Here is an 18,265-nt window from a genome sequence, read left to right as displayed (position 1 = left end):
ATATCACTAGAGGTGTCAGTAGGTAGGTATATCACTAGAGATCTCAGTAGGTAGGGATATCACTAGAGGTCTTAGTAGGTAGGTATATCACTAGAGGTGTCAGTAGGTAGGTATATCACTAGAGGTGTCAGTAGGTAGGTATATCACTAGAGGTCTCAGTAGGTAGGTATATCACTAGAGGTGTCAGTAGGTAGGGATATCACTAGAGGTCTTAGTAGGTAGGTATATCACTAGAGGTGTCAGTAGGTAGGTATATCACTAGAGGTGTCAGTAGGTAGGTATATCACTAGAGGTCTCAGTAGGTAGGTATATCACTAGAGGTGTCAGTAGGTAGGTATATCACTAGAGATCTCAGTAGGTAGGGATATCACTAGAGGTCTCAGTAGGTAGGTATATCACTAGAGGTGTCAGTAGGTAGGTATATCACTAGAGGTCTCAGTAGGTAGGTATATCACTAGAGGTGTCAGTAGGTAGGTATATCACTAGAGGTGTCAGTAGGTAGGTATATCACTAGAGGTGTCAGTAGGTAGGTATATCACTAGAGGTGTCAGTAGGTAGGTATATCACTAGAGGTCTCAGTAGGTAGGTATATCACTAGAGGTGTCGGTAGGTATATCACTAGAGGTGTCGGTAGGTATATCACTAGAGATCTCAGTAGGTAGGTATATCACTAGAGGTGTCAGAAGGTAGGTATATCACTAGAGATCTCAGTAGGTAGGTATATCAATAGAGGTCTTAGTAGGTAGGTATATCACTAGAGGTGTCAGAAGGTAGGTATATCACTAGAGGTGTCAGTAGGTAGGTATATCACTAGAGATCTCAGTAGGTAGGTATATCACTAGAGGTGTCAGTAGGTAGGGATATCACTAGAGGTCTCAGTAGGTAGGTATATCACTAGAGGTGTCAGTAGGTAGGGATATCACTAGAGGTCTCAGTAGGTAGGTATATCACTAGAGGTGTCAGTAGGTAGGTATATCACTAGAGATCTCAGTAGGTAGGGATATCACTAGAGGTCTTAGTAGGTAGGTATATCACTAGAGGTGTCAGTAGGTAGGTATATCACTAGAGGTGTCAGTAGGTAGGTATATCACTAGAGGTCTCAGTAGGTAGGTATATCACTAGAGGTGTCAGTAGGTAGGTATATCACTAGAGGTGTCAGTAGGTAGGTATATCACTAGAGATCTCAGTAGGTAGGTATATCACTAGAGGTCTCAGTAGGTAGGTATATCACTAGAGGTGTCAGTAGGTAGGGATATCACTAGAGGTGTCAGTAGGTAGGTATATCACTAGAGGTGTCAGTAGGTAGGTATATCACTAGAGGTCTCAGTAGGTAGGTATATCACTAGAGGTGTCAGTAGGTAGGTATATCACTAGAGGTGTCAGTAGGTAGGTATATCACTAGAGGTGTCAGTAGGTAGGTATATCACTAGAGGTCTCAGTAGGTAGGTATATCACTAGAGGTGTCAGTAGGTAGGTATATCACTAGAGGTGTCAGTAGGTAGGTATATCACTAGAGATCTCAGTAGGTAGGGATATCACTAGAGGTCTTAGTAGGAAGGTATATCACTAGAGGTGTCAGTAGGTAGGTATATCACTAGAGGTGTCAGTAGGTAGGTATATCACTAGAGGTGTCAGTAGGTAGGTATATCACTAGAGGTGTCAGTAGGTAGGTATATCACTAGAGGTCTCAGTAGGTAGGTATATCACTAGAGGTCTCAGTAGGTAAGGTCACAGATTGGCTACCACTGCCCTAATATGCACGAAACACGGAGAGCGCCGTCTATTCCCATGCCAGGTAGCCGCACTCTCCCCGTTCACACTGTGCGCCGGTGAGCGGCTTTCTTCTTCGCTGACACTCGGGAGTCTTTTGTCTTCCCTGTTTACACACAGGGCGGGAGATAAACATTTGCAGCCGTCCAATCAGAAGGCTCGCTGTAGTAAGGCTGACCAATCACAGGGCTCGCTGTAGTCACGCTGACCAATCGGAGGCCGGTGTGTTTACCCGTTGTTGGAAGGCAGCGTCGTGACGCTGCTACGTCCCTGGCTAGGTTTGTCTCCTCCATGATGGCGGGAAGCCGGAGAATCCGAGCGGAATGAAGCCGGCGGATAGAGTGCTGAGGTGGGAGTGACAGACCGGAGCCCGGGGATGTGTGCCGCCCCTGTGTAGCCGGGCTGTGAGGCTGAGCGGACTGTACGGAGCGCGGATGTGAGAGCCGCCTATCAGGTACCCACCGGGCTCTGCTAGTGACTGGCTCCGTTGACCAGAGGCGGCAGTAGGAGCTCTGAGCGGTGCCCATAGCAACCAATCAGAGCGCAGCTTTCATTTTTCACAGCAGGGCAAGAAACAAAAGCTGAGCTCTGATTGGTCGTCGTGTGAAACAGCCAGCTCTCCTCCCAGACTGTGCTAATTATCTCCCCCAGTGTGAACACAGCCATAGACCGCCTAGCGTCACTTCTAATATTCACCTATATATCAGGCTACGTGTATACCTGCATTATGACGCGTATTATACCTCAACATATTTCTGTTAAATCAGTTATTATTTCCTATTGCAGTAAATGGGGTAACTCTGCACCGTTCATGGTTTTAACATTCTTTTATGACGATAAAAAATAATTATTATATGTATCCCATTGGTAATATGGCGCTATTTAGTAGATTGAACCCCCTCCCCCCCCCCCATATAACAATGGATGTGTAGAAGTGGAAACATAATTACCATTGATATCAGTAGATTCAGATGGTTAAAGGGGTTATTCACCATTTTTTTCCCTTTGAAATCAACCGGTGCCAGTAAGTTATACAGACTTGTAATTTACTTCTATGAAAAAAATATCTCACGTCTTCCAGTACTTATCAGCTGCTGTATGTCCTGCAGAAAGTGGTGTATTCTTTCCAGTGTGACCCAGTGCTTTCTGCTGCCATCTCTGTCTATGTCAGGAACTGTGCAGAGCAGGAGCAAATCCCCATAGAAAACCTCTCCTGCTCTTCAGACTGGAAAGAATACACCACAACACTTCCTGCAGGACATACAGCAGCTGATAAGTACTGGAAGACTTGAGATTTTTTAATAGAAGTAAATTACAAATCTTTGGCACTTTCTGGCACCAGATGATTTGAAAGAAAAACATTTTGATGCACTACCATTTTAACTAATAGTACTATTGGGTTGAATGTGAGCGTTAAAAATATACAACTCATCATAAAGCAGTCCTGGTATTCTCATCATCCAGAGTTATACCCCAGCCACATTATAGACTATAACTGGCTGATCGGTGGGGGTCCGACTGCAGGGGGAAATGTTCTCTAAATGAATGGAGCAGACGTTCGGTTTATTCTCCATGGGAGCTGCCATTGTCTATAGACATTATAAACATACAGCACTCTGCCCATAGCTAAGGGTCCTATTACACAGAGCGATTTTTAACGATAAACGATCACAAACGAGATTATCGTTAACCTGAAGTCGTTCCCTATATCACACAGAATGATGGTCGTTAGTTACAATCGTTACTATGATCGTTTATTCCTTCTGATCCCAGAAAAACAATGAACAATGTGCAATTACACTGAACGGTTAGGGTCCATTTACACAGATTATCTGCCAAAGATTTGAAGCCAAAGTCAGAAACAGACTATGAACAGAGATCAGGTTATAAATGAAAGCCTGAGATTTTTGCTCTTTTCACATCCATTCCTGGCTTTGGCTTCAAATCTTTGGCAGATAATCTGTCAGATAATCTTTCTGTGTAAATGGACCCTTAGTGAACAAATGCGGAACTAGATTCAGATCTAAATCAACGACATACGAACAATTTTTCGATTGTTGCCTGCAATTACACAGAATGATTATCGTTTAAATTCTAATGATATAACGATTTTTCACACGATAATCGTCCCGTGTAATAGGGCCCTTAGACCTGGGGCCCATTTTGGAGATCACAGTTGTCAGACCCCATGATCTGGAGTTCCCAGTCCTGGGGATGTTATTTTAATTTGGAATACTCCTTTATGGTGCGTTCACACCTACAGGATCTGCAGCAGATTTGATGCTGTGTTCAGTTATTTAAATGAAATCTGCTGCAGAAAATCAGCTACAGATCCTGTAGGTGTGAACGCACCATTAAGGTTGGGAAAAAAAATCCTGGGTTATCCCCTATTCACAGAGTTAGGAATAAAAATCTGATCAGCGTTCTGACCTGTCATGAGGACCTTTAATTTTCCTTCGAATGAATGGAGAGCACTAGGTGTATGTAACTAGCGTTCTATTCATTCCTTATGGTGCCGCAGAACTTTGCTGAGTTCAGTGTTTGACAGTCATTATAGAGTGACTGGAGTGCTGCAGCCTAGAGGTCAGTGGGGATTCCATCTAAAGGTATTAATGTAAATCATAATTTATTAGTGACAATTACATACAATACAATAGATAATGTGTGCACAGGATGTGCCTGGTGAGTGGGGGACGAGGAGGTTCAGGCCTGTATGGTGGGGTGCCAGGAGATCCAGTCTTGTCAATCGCTGTAGGTCACTGTCCACAGTTATTTGTCTCAGAGCTGCATAGAGATTAGACAGGTTCTGTATATCACATATAGGTCAGCTCTGACTGTGTTCACACCTTGTTTCACACTTAATCTCATCTTCTGCAGGTTCTGAGCAGTATTATTTCCCTCAGACACTTGTCGTTGTTTACGTGATGAAAAGACTGGATGATGGCGTACAGTGACAGCAGAGGTAATGGCCGATCAGTGTGTCTGTCAATAAATGACAGGTTATACTGAATCTTTTCCCATAAAGATATATATCAATCCACTCAGCTCCTTCTCTATAACATGATGGCAATAGCTTAGGTAGCATTTTCATTGTGACGGGTTCCCTTTAAATTACTTACATATCCGTAGTGCGGCCTGTTATAGCAGACCGTACTACAGATGTGCATCCATAGTGGTCCACAATTCACAGACCTCTCTGTTGAAAATAGTTATCCGCGCCGCAACTGCAGGTCTGTTTTAGGACCTGCCTTTTTTTTTTTTTTTTTGCTGCCAGGATCACAAGTGCATACTGCATGTTGTAGTACTGTAGGTTTTCTGCTGCGTAGGGGGCGCTCTTGAGTTGTGCAGAGAACTGCATAGTAAAGTCCTAGCACATGGCTAACGTACACACACTTATATTTGAATCACTGGCACTTTGTTTTCATGTTTGTGATCATTATTTTATTTGCCTATCAGAAAGTTTCGATATAGACCGTGGGATGGATGATGTGAGTTTGGCTGCTGGTAGAAGCCAGCGTGAGAAAAAGCGTTCCTATAAAGACCTACTGCGTGAGGAAGAGGAGATTGCAGAGCAAGTCCGCAAATCTTCAAAAAAGAGATCAAAGGTGAGAAAGTTTACTGTTTAATTTCTTTTATGTAAAGGTGTATCAAAACATTTAAAATAATGTCTGCGCCCACCCTACACAGCCTCTGCCCGCCCTGCAGTCCAGCTGATACTATATCTTCTGGCTGCCGCCTCTAACTGTCAATCATTAAATCTCTGACGCTGTCAGCCCTGGATAAAGATGATTTTTTAGGAGCAGGCCGGATCACAGAGCAGCATAAAAGTATACACTACCTGTGTGATCAGCAATGGGAAACTGGCAGCAGAAATATATGCATGTCTGTGCTGTCAGTTTCCCTTTTAGGGTACGTTCACTTATCGGGCACTTATCGGATCCGCATCAGATTTCATTTAAATGACTGAACACAGCATCAAATCTGCTGCAGATCTGCTGCGGATCCTATAGGTGTGAACGCACCCTAAAGATAGGTAAAACATTTTTTTGCAGCAGTCCTAACTCTTTTTTTTTTTACTTTTTCTTAAAGTAAATGTATTAGTGGTACATCGCTTTTCTGTTTTCACCATAAATAGACCCATGCCGACATGAGGATGCCGATGCCACAGCAATTTTTTTAACCGCAGCCTGATTCCCATACACGGCCTTGTCTATTACTGCGCACCACCCTGGGAAGGCCCACCCCCAATGGGAAAAAAACCCTCCCCTCTGACATGGCTCCATGAGATTCAATGGAGCCTCGTCATAGAGGGGAAGGGGTTTCCTTCCACTGGGTGCAGGCCTGCCTCCAGTGTTTCAGGCCAGACCACAGCTTGGTAATAGAATGGCGCTGTGCGTGTGAACTGGTACGCGGTTGAAAAAAAAAAAATACCACGGAATTGGCATCCCCGTGTCGGTATCCTGTTGGCAGTATTTTTCATGTGAACAATTTTATGTGCATTTCTGATGCAAATTCTGGGTAACCCCCAATGTGCCTTCCAGGTGGAGATTGACTTAAACCCCTAGACGACTATTGGTACACCAATAGTCACTGTTCCCAGACGACCCTGGGCGTACCGGTACGTCCTGGGCTATGAAGCAGGCTCAGGAGCGGAGCGTGCTTTATAGGAGGTGGAGGCCGGCTGCAGTTAGCAGCCAGGCCCTCACCATTAATGACAGGCTGCAGCGTGTCATTACCCTTTAAACGCTGCTATCGCGGCGCGACCACGTGTATGTGATAGGGGCAGTCCCCCTTACCGATCAGGACTCCTGCAGTGTGACTGAGGGGGTCCCGATTGTTTTAACGGACCGCCCGAGATCTCTCACCTTTAATTTTTTTTCTTTTTTTTCTTTATTGTTCAAAGGACGGTAGTTTTTTATGGTTGATAGGTTTTCTATAACATGACATCTGCTATTCTGGTTTTAGGACACAGACATAATGGCTGTGGGCTCTGAGTCACATAAGAAAAAAAAGAAGCATTCTTCAGATGATGCTTATTACCCAGGTATAGTTACCCATACACGATGGCCTCGTTTTGAGTATTTTTCACATTCTTTCTTAAAGGGGTTATCCAGCGCTACAAAAACATGGCTATTTTTCCCCCTCTCTTGTCTCCAGTTTGGGTGGGGTTTGGAACTCAGTTCCACTGAAGTAAGTGGAGCTTAATTGCAAATTACACCTGAACTGGAGACAAGAGAGGGGGAAAAGTAGCCATGTTTTTGTAGCGCTGGATAACCCCTTTAAAAGGAACCTGTCAGCTACAATTAACATTTCAAATGGCTGACACTGTTAGATTTCTGTTATGACAAGGAAACACCAGGTCCCTTTCATATATCTGTCTGTGCTTCAGAATGCTTTATTTTTCCTGTGCAAAGTGTCAGCTTAGCATTTCAGGAGCTTGGGTAACGCTTCTTTGACACATGACAGCGGAGAAATAAAGAATTTTTTGGAAGCACAGATAGATATAGTAAAGGTACCATGTGTCTTCTTGTCCTAACACTGTCAGCAGTTTAGAACATGAATTGCCGCTAACAGATTTTCTTTACTTTTGTCTAGGACAGACTAGTAATATCTCTCCCTCTATATACTTTAGAATTATCTTCATCAGATATGAAGAAGAAAAAGAAACTTCTTTCCAGCTCTTCACCTCCTTCCTCAGACACAGCCATGGACTTACTTAATTCCATTTCCTCTCCATTAATTTCTTCAAGCAAATCTTCCTCTAAGAAACCAGAGAAGATACTGGCAGGACCCCTTAATTTCCAGTCCCCTGTACAAATGCCCCGTAAAGAGCATCGGAAAAAAGAAGACCTCCCAGAGGACCTCTCCCACAAATCTAAAAGACCTAAACCTCTAACGCTTCGGGAACCAGAGGGGTTGAGGATGAAACTTATTCTTTCTCCCAAGGAGAAAACGAGCGAGCACCCATTCCCACCACAAGAAAGTCCTGTTCTCAGCAACACCACGTCTCCCAAGAAGAGCGGCAAGAAATCCTCCAAGGACGAAGCGGAGAAGAGCAGTCATAAGAAACACCGTAAAGAAAGCCATGCACATCGGCCCTGTGGAACGCCAGATTCTGCCTCGTCGTCCGGCGGGGACTTAGAGGCTGGAGAGTTGGTGATCGATGATACATTTCGGGAGATGAAGAAGAAAAAGAAATCAAAAAAGAGCAAAAAGAAAAAGGACAAACACAAAGAGGAACGACACAAGAAACATAGTAAAAGCAAGAGAGAGCATGGGCTGGAAAGCAGCCCGACATCAGTTTCAACCACTTTGCTTTCTTCCCCACAGTCGTCTATAGCTGCAGCGTCTCCACCTCCAATCCCACAGTTAACCCAGTTGCCCACACAACCAACACCAACAGCAGCACCACCACTGACAGCGGCCATGGCTGTCTCTCATCTTGAGGGAACATCGGAGAAGAAAAAGAAGAAAGAGGAAGCAGAAAAGGTAAGAAAACCAAATAGTAAAGATAATGGAAGTATAACTCATTCTAGGATACGCTAGAATAGGTCAGCACAGTCTATCCCACATGTATCAAACCTTTGCCCCTCCAGCTGTTGCAAAACTACAATTCCCATCATGCCTGGGAAGCCAAAGCCATATCCGTCCAATGTAGACCCCTCATTATATTGTCATGGGGATCCTGGTAAAAATTTGTGATTTTTGCTTTACTATTGGGTTCTGAGATGCCAAGACTCCATAGACTTGTACATAAATCATAAAATATAGATTAAGGATTTCATCAGTTTTCATGTCAAATCTAAGGTGCAGATACCGCTGTGTCTATGCATATTAAACATTAAAGCGTTATTTGCAGTTACTGATCACATCGGGTCTCACTCTGGAGACTTCCTTCAATCCCAAAATACAGCTGAGGGGAGTTTGCTTCAGCAATTCAGCTGTCAATCAAATCTGACTCATTTACTTTATTAGAGTCTATGAACCGAACGGGTCCGATGTCCCTGCTGGCCGCGGAGTAGAGTGCAATGTCGCTTAATAGATAGATGAAAGTCAACAAGGTACTATTACTTTTGTGCTGTGATATGTAACACAGATGTGCTTTATATTTCTTATGTGTGTGTACGCAGCCTAAGAAGAAAAATATGTCTGCATATCAAGTTTTTTCTAAAGAATACAGAGGCAGCATCATAGCAGAACATCCGGGAATTGGTAAGAGGGGCACAAAATCATATTAATACGACTCGTGTACTGAGCTGTCATACAATCCTGCTCCTATATTAAACATTGGTGGTTTTACCTGGTCTGTGATTATCGGTGCTGGAAAAGGGCATTCTAGGGGAGACAGTGCCACTCTTGTCCTTGGATTGTGTGGTATTGCTGCCCAGTTCCATTGATGTGGTGAATGGAGCCTGCAGATGTGGCGCTGTGTTTGGAAGAAGGCAGCTGTATTTTTTTTTCCCTAATCCTGTGAAACCCCTTTAAGTATCTCCTTACTCTTAGCTGTATGGCCCAATAACCCCAATACACGTTGGCCATCTGAAGTTCCAGTGTAGCTATTCACATGCTCTTCTATTGAGTTGGCCATATTGGCATTCATGGGGTGGATTCAATAGCAGACAACTTTGTACTCTTCTAAGCTTGGAGATAATGGCAGCCAAAACTTATGTGGAATGTTTTTTTTCTGCTTTTTTTTTAGATTTTGGGGAACTTAGTAAGAAATTGGCTGAAGTGTGGAAACAACTACCAGAGAAGGACAAGCTTGTAAGTCCATTTCACATAGTGATTGTGTGAACCCACACCAACAGTACCTCAGCAGTATGCTAGTGCTATAGGGCATGGAAATACCCCTTTAATGTGTACTTAGTCTTTATACATTTGTGCTGCATAAACCATGTATAAAAATATTATCAGAAAATCCTGTTTTCACATTCCAAGAAGAGTTGTACCTTGGTTCTCAAACATTTTGGTATTCAAACAATATTTTGCCCATTGTATACTGTTGCACAGTCTGGCAGAAGGATTTAGTGATGATACTGTGCATTCCCACATAAGGGGGATCTGTCACTGGGTGTATGCTGCCTTAAATGAGGGAAGCATCAACTAGTGAGAATGGACTTCTTGTCGCACCACTCCCTCTGGCTGCTGATTGACAGCTGTCTGCCTATACACAGTTTATATACACAGTATAGCTAGACAACTGCCAGCCAGCGGCTGATGAGCAGTGTTTGCTGGTGCTTATAAATGGCAAGGACTATTGAGCACACACACATAATGGAGAGGACTAGTGTGCAGTGTTCAAAATTCAGGAGGATATCAGCTGCACAGAACAATGTTAAAGTGTAACTGTCATATATACATATATATTTGTTTTTACAGAAATCAGTAGTATAAGCGATTTTAAGAAACTCTATAATAGGTTTTATTAGACAAAAAAAGCCTCTTCCTGTACTCAAAAAGCAATTTCCCAGCCTCCCCCCTCACTACTTATCTGTTCATTATCAGGCAAATCCATCTTCATTATGGAGAAGCCAGTGAAGACTGTTTATGCTGTGTCCATTATATCCTATGGAGGGGGGAGGGGCCGAGGGAGATGAGTGAGCAGGAAGAGGTGACATGAAGGTCAGCTGTTTGTAGACTGTCTGGGCACCTAAAACGCTGGATTCAGGGGTCAGAAAGGTCAGTGCTTATCTAGGAACTTGCCGAGAGAAGATTACAGGGTATTGTGCTGGGCAGGACTGCTCCATGCTCACTCACTCCTCTCAGACCCTCCCCTCTCCATAGAGCATAATTGACAGAGAAATCCTGCTTCTTCTGAAGTGAGGGGGGGGGAGCTAGGAAAATGGCTTTTTCAGTACAGAAGGAAACACCTTTGCTAAATAAAACCTATTAATGGGTTTCCTAAAATCTCTTGTACTATAGATATTTATTGTTTTCAGAAACGTAGATACATAGATACGTAGATACATCATTTTGCTCATTTTTCTCTGTCACTAGTTTATGCTTCCCTTAGATAGGACACCATATACCTACTGACAGAGCCTCTTTAACTATTGGTGCAGGATACTACACAGGCTGGGCAGGGCCAAAATAAATGATCCCACCTACCATTTTAGCACTTTAAAAATATCCATTCAGACAACTTTATTTGTACAGTATAGAATGGACTTTCATCAGTTTGTATCACTTTTTAGATTCTTTTGTGTATTAAGAAAACAGAACAGAAACAAAGAGTTTGAATGGTTATTTCCCTGTTTTTGACATGACTCTGGATTACAGGTGTGGAAGCAGAAAGCTCAGTATCTCCAGCACAAACAGAACAAAGCCGAGGCCACAACTGTGAAGCGGAAAGCCAGTCCTTCAGAGTCCTCTTCAAAGTCTAAAGGTATATGATCAGCTGCATTACTGACTCAGCACTCTGGCTTTATGATATAGTTCGTGTTATAGGCTGTGTCTTCCATGTTGTATTTTCCTTCCCTTAGGATCCTCCTCAGGGCTATCATCACCACACAAAAAGTCTCCCAGCAGTCTTGTATCCTTCTCCTCTTCTCCCGCTAAAGTCCCTGAAACTGAGCCCATTGACGTAGCAGCCCACCTGCAGCTTTTGGGGGAGTCTTTGAGCTTGATAGGACACAGGCTTCAAGAAACTGAGGTAATGCTCTGCAGAAGTTGTAGAAGATCTCCTAAATCCTGCATAGTAATGCAATGCAGATGATAACTTGTGACCTTGTATAATCCTGTTGCTGGCAGTCGGGTGAACACATATATTAAAACACGCTGATGTATCTGGAACCAGCATGGCACAGAACATCATCAGACAGGAGATGTATGCTAAAGTGCCAGGAATGTGGGTTATATACCTATTTCTGACTTTTTAAAAATGGCACCATATAACCACCATAAATAGCAGAAATAATCCACCCCAGAATCATAGGTTATATCTGTCATAGATTATAGTTTAAGGGTAGCTTCACACGTACCGATTAACGCTGCGAGTCGGCTAGGTCCTGGCAGATCACTTTCACTACATACACGCAGCGGTCTGAACGACCGCTGCGTGTATGTAATTCTGCCGGCTGCTTAACCCCTTCTGTTGCCTCTCGGCTCCTGCTCTGTATACATTACCTGTCCTCGCTGCACGGGGTCCTGGCGTACTGCTCTCCTGCCCGGCCAATCAGTGTGTTGCCCTGCCGCAGCCACTGATTGGCCGGGCGGGAGAGCAGTACCCAGTGACCCGTGCAGCAAGGACAGGTAATGTATACAGAGCGGGAGCCGGGCGGCAATAGAAGGGGTTAAGCGGCCGGCAGAATTACATACACGCAGCGGTCGTTCAGACCGCTGTGTGTATGTAGTGAAAGTGATCTGCCAGGACCTAGCCGACTCGCAGCGTTATTAACACTGCGAGTCGGTACGTGTGAACCTACCCTAAAAAAAAATAACTATGTTAGCAATGTTTATGTACAGCCCAGCAGCATTAAAGAGTTACTCTGTCAAAAATCTTTTTCTCTCAAATCAACTGGTTTTAGAGAATTATATAGATTTGTAATTCACTTCTATTTAAAAATCTCAAGTCTTCCACTTATCAGTAGCTGTATGTCCTGCAGGAAGTGGTGTATTCTTTCCAGTCTGACACAGTGCTCTCTGCTGCCACCTCTGTCCATGTCAGGAACTGTCCAGAGCAGTAGCAAATCCTGATAGAAAACCTCTCCTGCCCTGGACAGTTCCTGACATGGTGGCAGCAGAGAGCACTGTGTCATGGAAGAATACACAACATCCTGCAGGACATACAGCAGCTGGTAAGTTTGAGAAAACTTGAGATTTTTAAATAGAAGTAAATGGCTGATTACCGGCTTTTCTGGACAAGAATATGTGAAAAGGCCACGATCAGCCAACATGCACCATTAAGGCAGCGATGGTCTGCTGCGTGTCGATCAATGTTATAAACTTTTGAGATGTTTCCCAGACATGGCAAAAGTTTAAATTGCATAGGTGCTCAGTTGTGAGACCCTTTGTGATTTTGAGTTATAACTAGGAAAGCGCTTAGGATCACGCTCCAGTCCCCGTCCGCCCACTCCAACTGATTACAGGAGTTAGGTTCTCAGTTGGACCGGCCTGGTCATAACTGATAATCGCAGTGGGTCTCGGGACTCGAGTCCACAAAGCAGAGTGTCTCAGGGGATACCAACCAGTTGGTCAGTAGTCCTAGAAGCTGACACAGTCACATCAGATACAGGAAAAGGTCTGACAGTTTCCAGGTAAGTATTTAAAGGCTTTATTAGCATATCCAGATACAAAAAGCATGCAACATTTTGACCAATGTGGTCTTTATCATGCTTGTGCCGTTTGTACCTGGATAATGCCTTGAAATACTTACCTAGATTCTGTCGGACCTTTTCCTGTATCCGGTGTCTTTGCAACATGTCAAAAGTTTATAAAAGTGGCGGTAACGCTTTAAACAGCCTTAGAACATAAACAGGAATGTAATTGACTAGATGAAATCTTGACAAAAAAGTGAATGTTACCTATGTGTAGGCAGCTGTTTCAGGTTGTTGCCCTTCCTTCATCAGTACAGTGATGGGTGCTGGCTTGCTAACACCACTTGTCATAGGACCAAAGGGGAAGTGTATGGTCCCACAACACAGGCCTCTCCAGAACCCAGCCAAGGCATGGCATAGTAGAGTTTGTATATCCTTTTTGTTATGGTCTGGAGCAGAGCAAACTCATAGCCCTCCAACTGTTGCAAAACTACAATAAAGCTAAAGCTTTAGTTGTCCAGGCATGATGGGAATTGTACTTTTGCAACGGCTGAAGGTGTGCACCTGTGGTCTGTAAGGATGTTGACTGCCTGAACAATTTTCGGATAAGGAGGATGATGCCTTTACAGATATAGCTAACAACATGTTCTATTTGCCTATTACCTCTTTTTTTTAGGGCATGGTTGCAGTGTCTGGCAGCTTGTCTGTTCTGTTAGATTCCATTCTGTGTGCTATGAGCCCCTTGGTTTGCCTCACCAGCCATGTTCCTGAGCTAAATGGCTGCCCAAAGCAAGTTATGGTAAGTAGTAACTGTGTAGCTTCTACCATTTCACCGTAGTGGTCTGTTTAAGGGGCTATTCCAAGATTAAAATGTCACGGTCATTTTTTTTTTCTATTTTTTTCCAGAAATCAATAGTACAGGCGATTTTGTAACTGGGTTTATTAGGCAAATATGCCATTATCTGCATTCAATAAGACTTATTGAATTTACTTAAAAATGTAAAACAACAGTGACTTTTTTTAAAGTCATCCTCTATCGTCAGCTGATCAGTGTGGTCTGACCACTGGGACCCCCACTAATCATGAGAACAGAGGTCAGATGCCCTACTGTAGATATAGGATGACGTTAAATCTTGGAATAACCTGACCAACCTTTTTAATACTGCAAAAAAATTAACCCGGAGCGGTGCCGAGCTTACACAGCATTAAAATTGTGTGCCGGCTTATTAACTTGTATATTGGCAATATTTAAAGATAAGTTTGATAAGATTTTTGGTGACTATGTATACAATAGAGATGTGCTGTTTTACACTACAGGTGGTCCTCGGGTTACGACGGTCTCGAGTTACGACATTTCGTGGTTCCGACGCTTTGTTCCGACGCCTTGTTCCGACCTACGCGGTTCCGTCGTAAGTCGAGTACGTGCAGTGGCGGAAGAATACAGTACAGTACTGTACTATACTATACAGTGACAGGTTCCAGACTGAGAAAAACGAGTCTCCTGGCTGCTATAACGCCCTGCATTATGGCTCCCAAACCTAAGCCAGACTCTGCTGATGTACCTATGTGTTTATTGATACTTATGTAGGGTACTGTGTTAGCATACAGTAGGTGTTAGGATAGGCTAAGTGTTTACAGCACAGTACTGTTATTATGGTACAGTACTGTATGAATGTATGATCCGACTTACGTCGAAATTCGGTTTACGACGCCGCGCAAGAACGGATCAACGTCGTAAGTCGAGGACCACCTGTATTCCTTTTAGATAGGTTATTGTTGTCTTTGGTATTGTTTGGCTTATAATGCTTAAAGTGCATTCTCTGTCTTTTATTTTTTTCAGTCTAACACGTTGGATAACATTGCCTACGTGATGCCCGGCTTGTGACGGCCGGAGTGATACCTGCAGCGTCTGGAGCCATGTCTGTTTTATATATGTACTGTACATGCTGTATTATATGTATACAATGTGTAAACTATTTTATATCCCTTCATAGTTTTATTGTGATTTTTAAAGTAAACGGCAGTGTTTTGAGACCAGATACTCAGCTTAGCCCCATGATAAACTCATTGCATATACGATGGAGAAACAATAGTCATTTTATTACAGGATGGGTGGTTGGACTGCACAACAATTTTTTTTTTTTTTTTTTTTTTTTAAAGGTGTTATCCCGAATTAGACAAACACAGCTGCTTTCTTTAAGAAACAGCGCCACACCTGTCCTCGGGTTGTGTGTGGTATTACAACCATTTGAATACAGATAGGTATGGAGTATAATAAATGGTTATCTCACCATCCCGCTGACATCACTTGAGCAAGTTTCTTTCCTAATCTGACTGCACGTACCTCGGGCGAACGAACACTCGCTGTATTTACATATGACAATTTTTCCTTTTATTCTTTAATGACGCAGCTTACAACAAGGCTCAGAGCTGATGTATCATAGTCCTCAGATGGCCAGACACGCTGCATACGTGAGTATTCATTCTCCCGAGGTATGTGCGGTGCGATGTGGAAAAGAAACTTCTGATATCACAACCATTCCATTTGCTTCTATAGAATTGAGCTGCAATGGTGCATACAAACTCAGGACAGTAGTAGCGCTGTTTGTGAAAGGAAGCAGCTCTGTTTTTCTAATACTGGATAACCTTTAGTATTAAGCACAAACATTAGCTCCCCTGTGATATATAGTTGGCACATAATCATGTTCTAGATTGTAATGCTGTAATCCTTGAACATAGCGTGATGTGAAGTATCGCTGTGTGAACAAAAATGCAGTGGAATACTTTTTTTTTTTCTTTTACCTTATCCACAGTATTGGATAAGTAGAAGCGGTGGGACCTTCACTGCTTGGTTAAAAGGGGGTAACCTCAAGGAGCACCCTCACAAGGAGCACCCTCAGTCAGCTGATTCTGTAACTCCCATAGAGAAGTATAGAGCAGCAACATGCAAATTCAACCGCCATGACATCTAAACTTCTCCTCAGCATGGTGTTAAGGGAGGCACTTTCTACCAAACAGTAGGGGTCCCAGTGGTAGATTCACACTGTTTTATCATTTACTGTATTCTGTAAGACTTATATTCAATATAAAATACTTCATTTTAAAGGGAAAGTGACCTTTTTCCATCAAGTTTTTATGTAAAAAAAAAATTGATTTATTTGTATTTTTCTCAAAAAAGAAAACCCTAAATCTTTCCATTTTTACACTGATCACCAAAATGCACTTTTTGACACTTTTGTTTTCAGAAGTCATTTTATTATCACCATCATTTATACACACACACACACACACCATTCACAATAAGTTATCACCTCATACCTGCAGTGACCTCTGCTCAGACCACCCAGCATGCCCACAATACTCCCCCATAGATATTAGTGGGGCTGATATACTAATGTACCTGAGGCAACCTGAGAATGTGATCCTTTGCGATCTTTATTACGTTGTGGGAACATAGCCTTAAGGCCCTATTCCACGGAACGAATATCGGCCGCTACGGTCGATAATCGTCCCGTGGAATAGAGTGCAACGATCAGCCGACATCGTTCATGTCGGCTGATCGTTGCAGCCGCTTGTTTTTCAACATGTTGAAAAACAAGCTACTGATATAGCAGTGATCTGCTGCCGTCGCTCCGTTGAATAGGAGCAACTGCAGCAGACGCTGCTATATCCTATGGGCTGCCCGGACGATCAGCGATTACCCGGGCAGACCTCCCCGCCGACCCTCACTCACCCACTCGCTGCAGCCGCGATGAATAGCGGCGGCAGCGAGCGGGGAACGAGGAGCAAACGAGCGCTGAGAGCGCTCGTTTGCTCCTCTTAACGACCCATGTAATAGGCCCTTTAGTGTGGGTATTCTGCTGAGATCTGAGCAATCTTTCTGTGGAAAATTGGTTTCATCATAGAAAAAAGGAAGGAAATGTCTGCTTGCTCTTCAATAGGAAACTCACTTGTGGGGTCAGGTGTATTTTTTGCTTCTTTAATGGAGTATTCCGCCTTAAATTATAAGGGTAACTGTTAGTCATGGGGCCCTCTCCTCCCCTGAACAGTGCCCTGAGTCCTTTGTTACGAATGGAGTAGTGGGTTGGCAAATTCACTATAGCCCTATTCATTCTCTATGGAGCTGCTGCAAAGAGCCGATCGCTATGCTCTGCTCCATAGAGAGTGAATGGGTTTGTGGCACTTGCCGACTTACTGATCAGTTGAAAGCAAAGGATTCTGGAGGCCATTATGAATATATTAGTATCTGGACCCTCGTCATCTCACACTTATTCCCTATCCTTTAAATAAAGCCCCTATTACACAGGGTGAGTGAGAGGAGCAAGCGAACCGATAATTCCACGGAGTGACGACAGCAGATCGCTGCTATATGAGTCGTTTGTCTTTCAATATATTGAAAGACAAAGGACTACAACGATCAGCCGACATCGTTCATGTCGGCTGATCATTGTGTTCTATTACACAGGACGATTATCGTCCGTGACTAATACGGCCGATAATCGTTCCGTGTACTAGGGCCTTAAGGGATAAGTTAATTTGCCGCCACATTCCTTTAGGATATCTTTACACTGTATATTTTTCCTGCGTGAATTGCAGCACAGAAATACTCTGTGGGATCATAGTAGTAAGTCCAGAAATAAGTATTATATATCCACTTATATTTTGTTGGAATCATGCAGACGTACGTTTACAATGCCTTTTCTTATTTTCTTCAGCTTTATTGTTTTATTTAGAAAAGTTTGTGCTTCAGTCAGGTAAGATTCCAAATCCCATCCAGAAATACTAACCTGCCAGGGGAAGTATCCGATTCCATTTTATGTCTATGCTGTATTGTCTCTTTTGTGATTTTTATAAATAAATGGTAAACTATACAGTGGTTCATCTTGCTTTGTGTTATTGCTGTTTGTGTCCTGTAAGAAGTTTATTATACAAGTGAGTAGTTGGGGAAATCTAGTCCTAGAATAATGAAGTAATATTACACTCCTAAAATAAAAAACAAATATGCTGCGGGGGAGGGGGTTGTGAGGGGAAATAGGGGGAAAAAACCCTCCATACTTACCTAATCCTGTTTGCCTTTAGTTAGTAGTTGATTTTCTTTTTGCTTTTATAGCGAGTGCTGGGTGAGAGAGGACGCTACTATGACCAGTGATTGAATAATGGTGCTTTTACACGGAATGATTATCGTTCGAATTTTTGTGATAACGATCGCATTTGAGCCATAATCGGCTTGTGTAAACACA

At 43.1% G+C, this 18,265-nt stretch overlaps 1 protein-coding gene across 2 annotated transcripts; it reads left to right on the top strand.

Moving 5' to 3' along the window:
* Positions 1 to 1,988: 1,988 nt before the first annotated feature.
* On the top strand, positions 1,989 to 17,896 carry HMGXB4 (HMG-box containing 4). Of its 2 annotated transcripts, none has more exons than XM_069967224.1 (11): positions 1,989 to 2,224; positions 4,648 to 4,732; positions 5,227 to 5,375; positions 6,736 to 6,814; positions 7,403 to 8,259; positions 8,901 to 8,982; positions 9,470 to 9,534; positions 11,050 to 11,155; positions 11,253 to 11,422; positions 13,702 to 13,824; positions 14,866 to 17,896. In XM_069967224.1, exons 2-11 carry the CDS (start codon positions 4,708 to 4,710, stop codon positions 14,908 to 14,910), a joined length of 1,701 nt encoding a protein of 566 aa, XP_069823325.1. In that variant the 5' UTR covers positions 1,989 to 2,224; positions 4,648 to 4,707; the 3' UTR covers positions 14,911 to 17,896. The 2 variants fall into 2 exon arrangements, with proteins under 2 accessions (XP_069823325.1, XP_069823326.1); XM_069967225.1 differs by lacking the exon at positions 1,989 to 2,224 and adding an exon at positions 2,424 to 2,564.
* The last annotated feature ends 369 nt before the right edge of the window (positions 17,897 to 18,265 follow it).

This window comes from Dendropsophus ebraccatus, chromosome 4, assembly GCF_027789765.1.
Source record: "Dendropsophus ebraccatus isolate aDenEbr1 chromosome 4, aDenEbr1.pat, whole genome shotgun sequence".
Classification (NCBI taxonomy): Eukaryota; Metazoa; Chordata; class Amphibia; order Anura; family Hylidae; genus Dendropsophus; species Dendropsophus ebraccatus.
This window is presented reverse-complemented; position numbering and strand designations above follow the sequence as displayed.

Coding starts and splice junctions, on each gene's coding strand:
- HMGXB4 (XM_069967224.1), top strand. CDS start 4,708: ATGATGGCGTACAGTGACAGCAGAG. Junction 5,376..6,735: donor CTTCAAAAAAGAGATCAAAG/GTGAGAAAGTTT, acceptor TTCTGGTTTTAG/GACACAGACATAATGGCTGT. Junction 11,423..13,701: donor ACAGGCTTCAAGAAACTGAG/GTAATGCTCTGC, acceptor TCTTTTTTTTAG/GGCATGGTTGCAGTGTCTGG.